Source organism: Saccoglossus kowalevskii, chromosome 6, assembly GCF_978046115.1.
Source record: "Saccoglossus kowalevskii chromosome 6, keSacKowa6.1, whole genome shotgun sequence".
NCBI lineage: Eukaryota > Metazoa > Hemichordata > Enteropneusta > Harrimaniidae > Saccoglossus > Saccoglossus kowalevskii.
In genome coordinates this window covers 14,502,258-14,516,736 of record NC_140646.1, presented here as the reverse complement: position 1 = coordinate 14,516,736, position 14,479 = coordinate 14,502,258, and the positions used below count along the sequence as shown (strand labels likewise).

Here is a 14,479-nt window from a genome sequence, read left to right as displayed (position 1 = left end):
CATTTCCATCGAACCCCAAGCTCAACTTTATAAAATATATTTGCATAATTTTTGCTTTATTAATTTTTTCAAAAATTTTGATCAAGTCCAATTATTTCCATTTGCCTCAAATTTATCACAGATTTTTACAGAAAAAATACATTAAAGTATTAAAAAAAAAAAAGGTTGCACAAAAATGTTTAGTCAGACGAAAAATGATGTAAACATTTTCATGCAAAGAACAGACTTGGTTGTAAGAATTATTGTTGTACACAATTTACATCGCTCAAAAACTGCATTTGCATTGTATGTTTTTAAAGCAGGTTGAAATACTTTTATTTTAACATTGTTGAAAACCATGACTAGTGTTGATGTAATATTTTCACCGAAAAAAATGTATTTTCACTACATTTTATTTTTCAGAAAAAATAAATTCCAAATAAAAATAATGAGGTATTCAACAGTAAACTAGATTACACAGAAATATCCCATAACAAGAATGAAATGTAGACAGACACTCTGCCCAACCTTTTTTCTGCCAAATTTTGTACTTTTTTACATATTTTTCCAAATTTGTTTCCTTGATTTAGGACCAAATAAACATGATTTGCGAACTTCCTTGATCAAAATTCATGAAAAAATGCAGAAAAAATTAACAATTTTGCAGTCAAACTCTTATTGTGAAAACCTATCATTCACAGGTTTGTATACCAAACCGGTTGAACACAGCTGATAAAAAGTGCTGAGGATTTGAAATCATATAGGAGGCCTCTTTACATTGAATGGTCTGTAATTTAGTTACAGCACTGTTCAGGGCCTCTGATGTCAGCAAAAAAAACCACTGTCTTTGTCTTTTCCTACTTGTTATCTATGTGGCTTACAAGATTAGGGTAAACCTATCTCACCCAAATTTGTCTGCACTTTTTTCTAATATTCTTCAATATTTCTGGAAAAAAACCCTAATTTTATAACCAACAGACAAAATTTAGGTAAATTTTCTATTTTTAATAAAAAACTTTGGCTCTTTTAGTCCCAATCTTTTGAAGGAAAGTGCAGAAACGAGATTATTTTGTGAATTTATGATGAAAAGAAGGAACTGGTGGTGAAAAGATTAATACAATTTATAATTTTTTATTTGACAATGTCCTCTTCATCTCACACACATAGCGTCATTCATAGTTCAGTTGTTAGGCGTTGCATACGTGACTTAATAAGTAACAGGAACGATGGACATCAAATTTTCAGTCAAGTAATGCTGTCATTGAAGATATGCCATATTGTTGGACTGCTGTTTTATACAATACAAACAAAACTTTACAACACTCGACCTGAGTTAAAACATGGAAGCTCCAGGAAAAATACAGATACCCAGTACTTATCTTGTTGATCACAGCGAAAACACATAATCAAAGAAGACACACTCTACATATACTGTGTTTGCTCTATCAGTAAGCATATATACTTGACATAAATGATTTCATTTCAAAAAAAAATTCTTAAATGGTTCAGAGCAATTTGATGGGCTCAAAATAGCACCAAAATACTACTACTTTTGGCTCACAAGCACCTATTTTGGCATTCCAATCCAACAATATAGTAAAACACTGTAATTTTCTAAAAATAATAAAGGTCATATTCCAAATACATGCACGCATATTAAAAGCCAAAAATAAAAATAAATACTGTATGTGCTCTATTAGACGAGCACTGAACCAAAAATTGATTGTATGTTGGATTATTGAAATTTATTTTGACCATATCTACAAATAGAACAAATACGGTTACCATGGTATTAATCTAACTCAATAAATATGCTTTTTTTTAAAGCTACAGGGGCTACAGTATTAGTTCTATTAGAAGCATATCTGACCCTATAAATGATATGTTAATATATTAAATGACAATTTTTACTGCTAAAAATATTCTCCATTTTATCATTCAAGAGCAGTTGCAGGGAAAAAAATTCCTGAAAGTCATTGTAACTGCTACAATGCTTTGATATTTTCCCAGAATCAGGATATTCACAGAAATTTACCTTATGAAAAATTAAAATGAATTATGATATTTTACAAAATCTTTAAGTGTGCGATACAGTAGAAAGAGGGCTAGGCACGACTTATGTTGCAATCAACAATGACCATACCACCATATTTATAAAAGAATAAAATTAAAACTAAAATGAAATTTTTAAATGAATCATTCGCAGAAATCACTAGATCAAGTAATAAGAGGAGAACTCTCATGAATATGTCAATAATTTTTGTTTTGTTTTTAGCAATGCTGAAGAATTTTGGTATTTAATGCAAAAACTATCGTCTATACTATACCTACATATAAATAGTTCACATATTACATCAAATACGTTACAGAATACAGGGATGTGCAACTGCAACAAAAATCGATAAGAAAGTTGATCTGTGCACTGAATTCTATTGCATAAGGGTTTCTTCCATCACTAATCATGTATATCCCAATATTCAAAAACCCATTCCTGGAAAAATTCTGTATCAAATCTGTTTACAGTAAGATGGTTCAGCAACTACTGTTCATATTCTGTTGTACACACAGGTTCTTGATTGAAAATAAATATTTCGTAATTACCTTTATTCTTGAATCATGCAACAGCCAAACTGCAAAGAAAGTACCTTACAACTGTCAACTCTGAACCATTTAAGTAGATGATTTTTAAAAACATGATGCACCGAATACATTTACATACATGCAGCTCATAACATGTTTGATATCACTTTCAAGTCCCATGAGTCAATGTAAAGCTACTTTATAAGATTGCGTCTGATTGGCTCTCCAAACCCAACAGTCAGACTAATCAGAGAGCAGCATGTTTGCCTTGTTTCGACTCAACTAAAGAAATGCAGTTGCGTGTCCCTGTATTGTTACGTGGTGTCTATAATCACATAAAGCAAACATTTAAACTAAACAGTACATAAATACTATAACATAATCCTAATATTTTGGCGTATCATATTCATATGCAGGTGATTCTATTGTTGCTGGGGGTTGGTGTTGAGCTTCCCAGGTATCAGCGCCCCCACTACCTCCAGCACTTCTAGTAACCTCTCCCTTCTGCCATGGCCACTTTCCTTTCAATTTCCGGAATGAAAATGCCCATCCCAGAGTATATAACACTGTGTTAAACCAAAGAAATACCTAGCAAAAAGACAAAACAAAAAAGAAGATAATTTTTAGTTATAGTTTTACCAATATCAGCTAAAAACTGTTTCAGTTACTGTAACCACAAGAATAAACTTTATCCTGGAGTCAAAGAAAAACAAAAAGACGTGCATCAGAGTTTGAAATCCTCCTATACACAGTCAATATCTATTTCCAGAGTGGTGGAAATGCTTGATTTTGAAATAGCCTCTATTCGGCAATTATAATCAGATCACAAAAATAAATGGACGTGCATACTTATTCCAAAATACATGATACATGTGTGAAGTTTGAATGTGATAAGTCCAGGCATGTTCAAGCACACACAGATGCATGAAAACATGAAGATCAAAACATACAAGTCCTCCTTTTTGGACTTTTGGAGAACCAGAACAATTTTCCCCTCAAATATCTTTCCCTGAGAAAGATCAATCTGTGATAGTCTTCAGTAATACTGATAAATTATAATCCTGTATATGATGTGAAATCAATGTTCTGATAACTTTTGCATTTTTCTTCCTTTGCATATCACATGGTCATTGTTAAAATTATTATCTTTGATATTACAGTTGCCATAGAGCTTTGGTGACATCATGCGTTATGACTTGTTCATCTTACAGTTTGTCACAATACCCGTGGCATCAGCAATACAGCCTATGACATCAGCAATACAGCCCATGACATCAGCAATACAGCCGATGACATCAGCAATACAGCCAATGGCATCAGCAATACAGCCAATGACATCAGCAATACAGCCAATGACATCAGCAATACAGCCAATGACATCAGCAATACAGCCAATGACATCAGCAATACAGCCCATGACATCAGCAATACAGCCCATGATATCAGCAATACAGCCCATGACATAAACAATACAGCCTGTGGCATCAGCAATACAGCCAATGACATCAGCAATACAGCCCATGACATAAGCAATACAGCTCATGACAACAGCAATACAGCCAATGGCATCAGCAACACAGCCCATGACATAAGCAATACAGCCAATGGCATCAGCAACACAGCCCATGACATAAGCAATACAGCCCATGACATCAGCAATACAGCCAATGGCATCAGCAATACAGCCAATGGCATCAGCAATACAGCCAATGGCATCAGCAATACAGCCAATGGCATCAGCAATACAGCCCATGGCATCAGCAATACAGCCCATGGCATCAGCAATACAGCCAATGGCATCAGCAATACATCCCATGACATCAGCAATACAGCCCATGACATCAGCAATACAGCCAATGGCATCAGCAATACAGCCCATGACATCAGCAATACAGCCCATGACATCAGCAATACAGCCCATGACATCAGCAATACAGCCCATGACATCAGCAATACAGCCCATGACATCAGCAATACAGCCCATGACATCAGCAATACAGCCGATGGCATCAGCAATACAGCCAATGGCATCAGCAATACAGCCAATGGCATCAGCAATACAGCCCATGGCATCAGCAATACAGCCCATGGCATCAGCAATACAGCCAATGACATCAGCAATACAGCCCATGACATCAGCAATACAGCCAATGGCATCAGCAATACAGCCAATGACATCAGCAATACAGCCAATGGCATCAGCAATACAGCCAATGGCATCAGCAATACAGCCCATGACATCAGCAATACAGCCCATGACATCAGCAATACAGCCCATGACATCAGCAATACAGCCGATGGCATCAGCAATACAGCCAATGGCATCAGCAATACAGCCAATGGCATCAGCAATACAGCCCATGACATAAGCAATACAGCCAATGACATCAGCAATACAGCCAATGGCATCAGCAATACAGCCAATGGCATCAGCAATACAGCCCATGACATCAGCAATACAGCCCATGACATCAGCAATACAGCCCATGACATCAGCAATACAGCCAATGGCATCAGCAATACAGCCAATGGCATCAGCAATACAGCCCATGACATCAGCAATACAGCCCATGACATCAGCAATACAGCCCATGACATCAGCAATACAGCCAATGGCATCAGCAATACAGCCAATGGCATCAGCAATACAGCCAATGGCATCAGCAATACAGCCAATGACATCAGCAATACAGCCCATGACATCAGCAATACAGCCAATGGCATCAGCAATACAGCACATGACATCAGCAATACAGCCAATGGCATCAGCAATACAGTCCATGACATCAGCAATACAGCCCATGACATCAGCAATACAGCCCATGACATCAGCAATACAGCCAATGGCATCAGCAATACAGCCAATGGCATCAGCAATACAGCCAATGACATCAGCAATACAGCCGATGACATCAGCAATACAGCCAATGACATCAGCAATACAGCCGATGGCATCAGCAATACAGCCCATGACATCAGCAATACAGCCAATGACATCAGCAATACAGCCCATGGCATTAGCAATACAGCCCATGACATAAGCAATACAGCCAATGGCATAAGCAATACAGCCAATGGCATCAGCAATACAGCCCATGACATAAGCAATACGGCCAATGGCATCAGCAATACAGCCCATGACATAAGCAATATAGCCCATGACATCAGCAATATAGCCCATGACATCAGCAATACAGCCAATGGCATCAGCAATACAGCCCATAACATAAGCAATACAGCCAATGGCATCAGCAATACAGCCCATAACATAAGCAATACGGCCAATGGCATCAGCAATACAGCCAATGGCATCAGCAATACAGCCCATGACATCAGCAATACATCCCATGACATCAGCAATACAGCCAATTGCATCAGTAATACAGCCAATGACATCAGCAATACAGCCAATGGCATCAGCAATACAGCCCATGACATAAGCAATACAGCACATGGCATCAGCAATACAGCCAATGACACAAGCAATATAGACCATGACATCAGCAAAACAGCCCATGACATCAGCAATACAGCCCATGACATCAGCAATACAGCCTGTGGCACCAGCAATACAGCCCATGGCATCAGCAATACGGCCAATTGCATCAGTAATACAGCCCATGACATCAGCAATATAGCCCATGACATCAGCAATACAGCCCATGACATCAGCAATACAGCCTGTGGCACCAGCAATACAGCCCATGACATCAGCAATACAGCCCATGACATCAGCAATACAGCCCATGACATCAGCAATACAGCCCATGACATCAGCAATACAGCCCATGACATCAGCAATACAGCCGATGGCATCAGCAATACAGCCAATGGCAACAGCGATACAGCCCATGACATCAGCAATACAGCCCATGAAATCAGCAATACAGCCCATGACAAAAGCAATACAGCCCATGACAAAAGCAATACAGCCCATGACATCAGCAATACAGCCCATGGTATCAACAATACAGCCCATGGCATCAGCGATACAGCCCATGACATCAGCGATACAGCCCATGACATCAGCAATACAGCCCATGACATCAGTAATACAGCCCATGACAACAGCAATACAGCCCATGACAACAGCAATACAGCCCATGACAACAGCAATACAGCCCATGACAACAGCAATACAGCCCATGACATCAGCAATACAGCCCATGGCATCAGCAATACAGCCCATGGCGACAGCGATACAGCCCATGGCATCAGCAATACAGCCCATGACATCAGCAATACAGCCCATGGGATCAGCAATACAGCTCATGACAACAGCAATACAGCCCATGAAATCAGCAATACAGCCCATGACTTCAGCAATACAGCCCATGACATCAGCAATACAGACCATGACATCAGCAATACAGCCCATAACAACAGCAATACAGCCCATGGCAACAGCGATACAGCCCATGGCATCAGCAATACAGCCCATGAAATCAGCAATACAAGCCCATGACATCAGCGATACAGCCCATGACATCAGCAATACAGCCCATGACATCAGCAATACAGCCCATGACATCAGCAATACAGCCCATGACATCAGCAATACAGCCCATGACAATAGCGATACAGCCCATGACATCAGCAATACAGCCAATGGCATCAGCAATACAGCCCATGACATCAGCAATACAGCCCATGACATCAGCAATACAGCCAATTGCATCAGCAATACAGCCAATTGCATCAGCAATACAGCCAATGGCATCAGCAGTACAGCCCATGACATAAGCAATACAGCCAATGGCATCAGCAATACAGCCCATGACATAAGCAATACGGCCAATGGCATCAGCAATACAGCCAATGGCATCAGCAATACAGCCAATGACATCAGCAATACATCCCATGACATAAGCAATACAGCCAATGGCATCAGCAATACAGCCAATGGCATCAGCAATACAGCCAATGGCATCAGCAATACAGCCCATGACATAAGCAATACAGCCAATGGCATCAGCAATACAGCCCATGACATAAGCAATACAGCCAATGGCATCAGCAATACAGCCAATGGCATCAGCAATACAGCCCATGACATAAGCAATACAGCCAATGGCATCAGCAATACAGCCCATGACATAAGCAATACGGCCAATGGCATCAGCAATACAGCCAATTGCATCAGTAATACAGCCCATGACATCAGCAATATAGCCCATGACATCAGAAATACAGCCCATGACATCAGCAATACAGCCCATGACATCAGCAATACAGCCCATGACATCAGCAATACAGCCCATGACATCAGCAATACAGCCAATGACATCAGCAATACAGCCCATGACATCAGCAATACAGCTAATGACATCAGCAATACAGCCCATGACATCAGCAATACAGCCCATGACATCAGCAATACAGCCCATGGCAACAGCGATACAGCCCATGACATCAGCAATACAGCCCATGAAATCAGCAATACAGCCCATGACAAAAGCAATACAGCCCATGACATCAGCAATACAGCCCATGGCATCAACAATACAGCCCATGGCATCAGCGATACAGCCCATGACATCAGCGATACAGCCCACGACATCAGCAATACAGCCCATGACAACAGCAATACAGCCCATGACAACAGCAATACAGCCCATGACAACAGCAATACAGCCCATGACATCAGCAATACAGCCCATGACAACAGCAATACAGCCCATGACATCAGCAATATGGACCACAATGTTGGCAATATAGCACATGGCGCTGTCCTTCAGCAACAACACTTCATGTTCATTGTGACTTTTCACAGATTTCATAACTTGTGAAACTTTAACAAGAAACAAAATATATAAAATCTGCACTCACACATGCTGTAATTAAGGCAGCCCAGTCATCAGCCACAAAACACTCTGTAATTGCAGCAGTCAAATATAAAACAGCAGCTACTCCATTGAATATTATTTCCTGAAGCAGAAGTGCACATAAAGAATTACTATTAGTACTTCAACCCATCATAACCGTACAATCTACTTCAACCCATCATAACCCTACAATCTACTTCAACCCATCATAACCCAACAATCTACTTCAACCCATCATAACCCTGCAATCTACTTCAACCCATCATAACCCTACAATCTACTTCAACCCATCATAACCCTACAATCTACTTCAACCCATCATAACCCTGCAATCTACTTCAACCCATCATAACCCTGCAATCTACTTCAACCCATCATAACACTACAATCTACTTCAACCCATCATAACCCTACAATCTACTCCAACCCATCATAACCCTGCAATCTACTTCAACCCATCATAACCCTACACTCTACTCCAACCCATCATAACCCTGCAATCTACTTCAACCCATCATAACCCTCCAATCTACTTCAACCAATCATAACCCTACAATCTACTACAACCCATCATAACCCTCCAATCTACTTCAACCCATCATAACCCTACAATCTACTTTAACCCATCATAACCATACAATCTACTACAACCCATCATAACCCTCCAATCTACTTCAACCCATCATAACCCTACAATCTACTTTAACCCCTCATAACCATACAATCTACTACAACCCATCATAACCCTACAATCTACTCCAACCCATCATAAACCTACAATCTACTTCAACCCATCATAACCCTACAATCTACTTCAACCCATCATAACCCTACAATCTACTTCAACCAATCATAAGCTTCATCACATATGACCTTCCACTTCACTAACTAATCATAATACTCCACTTACAATCACTTCAACCAATCATATCCCACTAATTGCAACTACTTCAACCAATCCACTTTCAATTCTTCATCACTATAACCTAATTAAGCCCATCATTACCCTCTACTTACAACCTTTTTCAACCCAATATAAGCCTCTATTTACAACCTACTTCAACCCATTACAACCCTCAATGCCATCTCACATCTCATCTTTGTTTATAACACATACCCTGCTAGAACAATAAAACAAAAACGTATCTTACCTCCCATAGCCAATTGACAAAAGTGATTTTCCTCGTCAGTGTAAAAGTGAAGAGAACGTAGTTGACAATGGTCAGCAAAAAAAATGTCATTGATACAAATAGCACCCATCCATTTGCTGGTTTAAATAGATATGCTACAACGCATGCCCACACTATTAAACCAAATAACTGGAAAAAAACACAAACTCTGTTACACAAACAAAATTTTTCTGTAGAATTTTTAGTCTTTTCACCACCAGACAATTCTCACCCAAATTGTCCTGCCCTTTTCCTTATATTCTACAATATTACCACAAGATGTTCTTGCCCAAACTTTTCTTCACTTTTTTCTTATATTTTTCAATATTTCTGGAAATGAACACTAATTTTGGAGCCAACAGACAAAATTTGAGTCAATTTTCAGTTTTCAATCCAAAAATTTTCTTATAGAAAGTGCAGACTATAAACGGGTCTATTTTGTGAATTTGTGATGAAAAGAGGGAACTGGTGGTGAAAAGGTTAATTTATATACAACATGTGTTTCTGTAAGTTGAAAATGAAATACCTGATGCCAAATCACTACATGATGATCAAGACAGCAATGAGAGAAAATCTAAAGTACAATGGCCAAAGACATTTTTGTATTGTATGTTTTGTAAGTACTGCAGCATACCATTCTAATAAAGCTGACATGGCAATTAATCAGCCTTGTAGCATTGCACACCAGTTTTATTTTCTAACTTGAATAAATGGTGTTTGTAAAACAGAATATATTCTGGTGACCAACAATTTGGCCACTAAATTATTCAGTATGCCACCAACATTGAACTTGGTTGCCAATGACCATGTGGACATGAATTTAAAGGCTGGTGGAAATCGCGTGTTTGAATTTCATGTAAACAAAACAATGTATTTTACATGCATTGTATACGCTGCTATGAGTCCCATACCGAAACACGATGCAGCGTGACGACCATAGCCCTGGTGATGTCACTCATGCAGTAGGGGTACTGGTGTTTATCTGGAGTAAGCATATTGCCCTCTAGAGTTCAGATTTGATTTTAGGCTTATTTGGTATGTAATCATCTGGGAATTATTTTGAACAGTGATATTGTGTGACTCACACCTAGATATTTGTTTTTAATGTTCCAATAATCATTGTGTGGTACATTGGGATTAATTCCTCAACTCCATTCATTGTTACATCAGGCGTCAAAATAAATTGTTGATAAAAACTCGATCTCCCTACTTTGAAAAATTGCAATTTTTTTTTATATTCTATATGTATGGGGTTTATTATGACTTTGCCTTCAACTAATGGAAAGTAAAACATTCATTTGCATATCAAAAGTCCCACTTTATTTGATGGGGGTGACCAAATTAGAAATAAAATTGTATGCATATGATCAAACAACAATTTACTATGTTGAATGTTCAGTTCAGTTCACCATTTTCTTATTTCTTGCTATTCCTTCACTCAAAACTTGACTTTATTTTGAATCTAAATCCATATATTATATTTGAAAATGATATCTAATAGACATATAATTGAAATTTCCTTCTTAACATATAACATGTGGGTAAAATAAAAAAAAATTGCTTGGATTGGAAAGCGCTGAAATCAAAATGAACACCACTAAAAATATTCCAAGAAATACTGCAATATTGCACGGGAAATTGAACTGTTTATTTTGTCGCATACAATATTTTTTATAGCATAGTTGTATCCATTTTAGCCTATTGGCTCAAAATTAGGCCCAAAAAAAGAATTGTGTGGTTTCTATAACCATACCTACCATATTTTTTACTGTTGAACCTAAAGTATTTTTTGGCCATGTTTGAAAAAAAATAGTGGCAGGCTTTGAATGTGATTTTAAAGAAATTCCAGTTAATTGTAGGTTAGTAAACGATTAGTAAATAATTTTAGCCAAATGGAGTATTGTTTCTCTAGCTCACCACAAAACCCCACTAGTTCTCGGGGCTGAGAAAACGTAATGTTTTCAAATATAATAGGTCCATGGCAACGTAAATGTACACTGTGATTTAAAGCCTTTGATAGATATAATTACAGATATCGGTTCAGCGCTAATAAACAAATTGTTCGTCAATCTGTAGACTTAATTATCCTCATTTTTTTTATAGGAAAAGCGGTAAGTACAATACACATACAGTTTTAAAATTGGCTACATTGGAACTATGTGAATAGAGACAAACTGCAGAAATTTCTTATTAAAAACTGCCTTTAACCCAATTACGTCAGTTTTTATCATTCCAACACACAAGTCACTGTACAGTAACTAAATATACTCTGTGAAGGTGGCAATGCTTTATATACATAATTACATTTTGTTTTCAACAGAATTTAATAGAAAGAGCAATTTTGACTGACCTTAGAAAATATTCCATTACAAGATTAGGTCATCTTTCTAAAAATAGAACTGACCTAACCAAACAATTGCACAGAATGTTTTCTGAAACCTTTACAAAACACTTATAACAAGTTTCCGTTTTTTCCTATTTCAGGGTATTTATAAAATCAAATAAATAAATAAAACTTTTCCAATAAATTGATTTCTAATTTTAACACAACGAATAAAACATTTCCCATTTTACCTGTACAGGGCTAAATTGGATTCAGTTTGCACAAATGTTGGATGAGATATAATTGTTTGCATACATATCCCCCATGGACACTTGAAATAGCAATTACCGGTATGATAGCCAATAGTGTTAGGCTATATATACAGTATTTAACTGATACTCCTATAATTTTCCTTGTGAAATTGATATTTAGTGTACCCTAACCACTGTCCCTCCACAAGGGACTTGTTTTACCAGAACTAAGACGACATCCTCATCATTCACACAGCAAGAAGTGACTAACTCCTATAATATAAGCAGTGTGTGTATGACAGTATGTTGAGATCACAATACAGTCGTCTGATGGTGGTTGCAGTTGTGTATTGTGTATGTAAGGGGGGGGGGTCATAGATGTAATTGGAAATGTTAACAGGTGGTGAGACGATACATATTTTTGTACAGCCCTTCATACAGTAAGAAATGAGGTTGGGGGCAAACCCAATCGTATCATCCTATATGCATGTGTTCTAATCCCTGGGGATCGGGGATTGTATGGGGGATTGTGTGGCGATCTTGTGTACTATCCCTGCAAAGTCGCATGTCGGAGGTTGGCGTGCAAATGACTGGGCACAGTCCCTCTATAATTAGACTGTACGCTGGGGGCATTGGGCACCGAAATAAGCGCAAACAATTAGTCAATGGTTTAGCGTTTGTTTACAAAATTAACAGGCTGTCACCATATAGCCAGACGCAGTAGTGATGACAGGGGTTATGTCGATTTGATAACACGACATAAACAATGACAATGAGAAGGCCGCTAACAAATATGTTGACGACTATCATCCTTCAGTTAAAATGTATCACTGGCATTCAACGTGTCCTTGTGAGTGGACAATTGGCGCAACGGTGGCGGGTGGTCAATTAGGAGGATTTCAGTTGAAACCGACAATTCAGTTGACATGTAAATACCCAACTTACGATTTCGACAACTTTTAAAATTCCAGCCGGCGATTTGATGAATGTTTTATCAACTGGAAGAGTAATGTAGGCAATCTCACTCGTCTCCGTGTGAGTTCGTTGGGTTGTCGTCGTCGTTGTCGTTTCCACTACAGTTGCTTGTTCTCTCTGCACTTCCGGCGTGTACGCTGGGTCGTACATGGAGTCATCCATAATAAATCACTAATCAAGCTCTTTTAAGTGAAATATCAAACAAACCCTGTGAGAAATGCAAAATACCGAAGTTCACCGAGCAGTTTTGCAACAAATTCAATGGTGGCAAGTCGTCTCCGCCCCAAATTGTATTTACGTACAAGTTCTCACCGCCAGGTGGCGCCTTTACTATCTCCGGAATGACCGCAGTCACAGACAGACCATTGAATGACTCTTACGTTTCTACTCGTGCTTCTGACGAACTACTCCCTAACTTCTCATTTAATGAGTGAAATGCCGTATAAAAGTGAAATGTTCACGGTAATATCTCCGTTGCTCATTAATAATATAACTTTCCCTAAAGGATGCAAATTATATTTTCTACTAATGTGTTTGGACTTGTGTGCCGTCCTGATTCGATCTTTAAATCATGAATATGGGCGTTGATTTGTAAATTAGTAATCCAGGACCATTCCTGGCACTAAGAAGGGGGGGGGGTCAATGAAGGAAAATAAATCTATTCTGAGAAACATTTGCAGGAATAAAATTATATAGGAAAAGTATAATCCACACTCATTTAAACTCGCTAAAATTGACTTGTGGGCTTATTTTGAAGTTTCGTTCTACAATTTAAATTAGTCCATGTTCTTTCTAATTTAGAAATAATTTTAATGACTAAGCGTAAGCAGAATAATGATAGATTCGTGATGCCGTTATGCTATAAAAACCGTTACAAACTTGAAAAATGTAGTGTATTTGTTAATTATCACATTGTGTGTATACTTTGTTACACGATCGAAAAAGGGCATTCTGAGTGCGCCCTGACGTTCACAATAAATATTGGAAATAACAACACAAAAAGGCAGGTAAATAAATGTGTTTTATGTACAGCGCCCTCAGCGTTTTAGGCGTAAACGAGTACCACTACGTTGATGTCTGGGGTTCTGAGATGAGAATGAATGAATGAACTTTATTGTTCCCGTGTAAAAAAGAGTAGGTTACATAGGGTGTTTGCAACAATAAAGAATTTTTGTTAACAAGACAATATTTTGAAAATAACTTGAATGAATGTACTTAAAATTCACAAATAAATAAATATGTATAAAAAAAAAAAAAAAAAAAAATACACAAATAAATTATTAAAGCAATCTAATCTCTAAAATGAGTGACACTCCGTAGTAGCACTCTTCATAGAGCTAGTAAAAATAAATATGTTATAGAACATATATGTCATCG

At 38.1% G+C, this 14,479-nt stretch overlaps 1 protein-coding gene across 1 annotated transcript; it reads right to left on the bottom strand.

The window, feature by feature from the left end:
- Positions 1–1,079: 1,079 nt before the first annotated feature.
- On the bottom strand, positions 1,080–9,673 carry LOC146741807 (uncharacterized). Its single transcript, XM_085500083.1, has 3 exons — positions 9,536–9,673; positions 8,389–8,487; positions 1,080–3,147 (listed from the first exon to the last, which is right to left on the bottom strand). The coding sequence occupies exons 1-3, from the start codon at positions 9,623–9,625 to the stop codon at positions 2,944–2,946; spliced, it is 393 nt and encodes a 130-aa protein (XP_085356209.1). The 5' UTR covers positions 9,626–9,673; the 3' UTR covers positions 1,080–2,943.
- Between the last annotated feature and the right edge of the window lie 4,806 nt (positions 9,674–14,479).

What these genes read in the sequence shown, in the direction of transcription:
- LOC146741807 (XM_085500083.1), bottom strand. Translation starts at nt 9,625, where the DNA reads ATGACATTTTTTTTGCTGACCATTGTCAACTACGTTCTCTTCACTTTT. An exon ending in TTGTCAATTGGCTATGGGAG is followed by an intron (nt 8,488 to 9,535) that starts GTAAGATACGTT and finishes CTTCTGCTTCAG; the next exon opens with GAAATAATATTCAATGGAGT. An exon ending in CTGCCTTAATTACAGCATGT is followed by an intron (nt 3,148 to 8,388) that starts GTGAGTGCAGAT and finishes TCTTTTTGCTAG; the next exon opens with GTATTTCTTTGGTTTAACAC.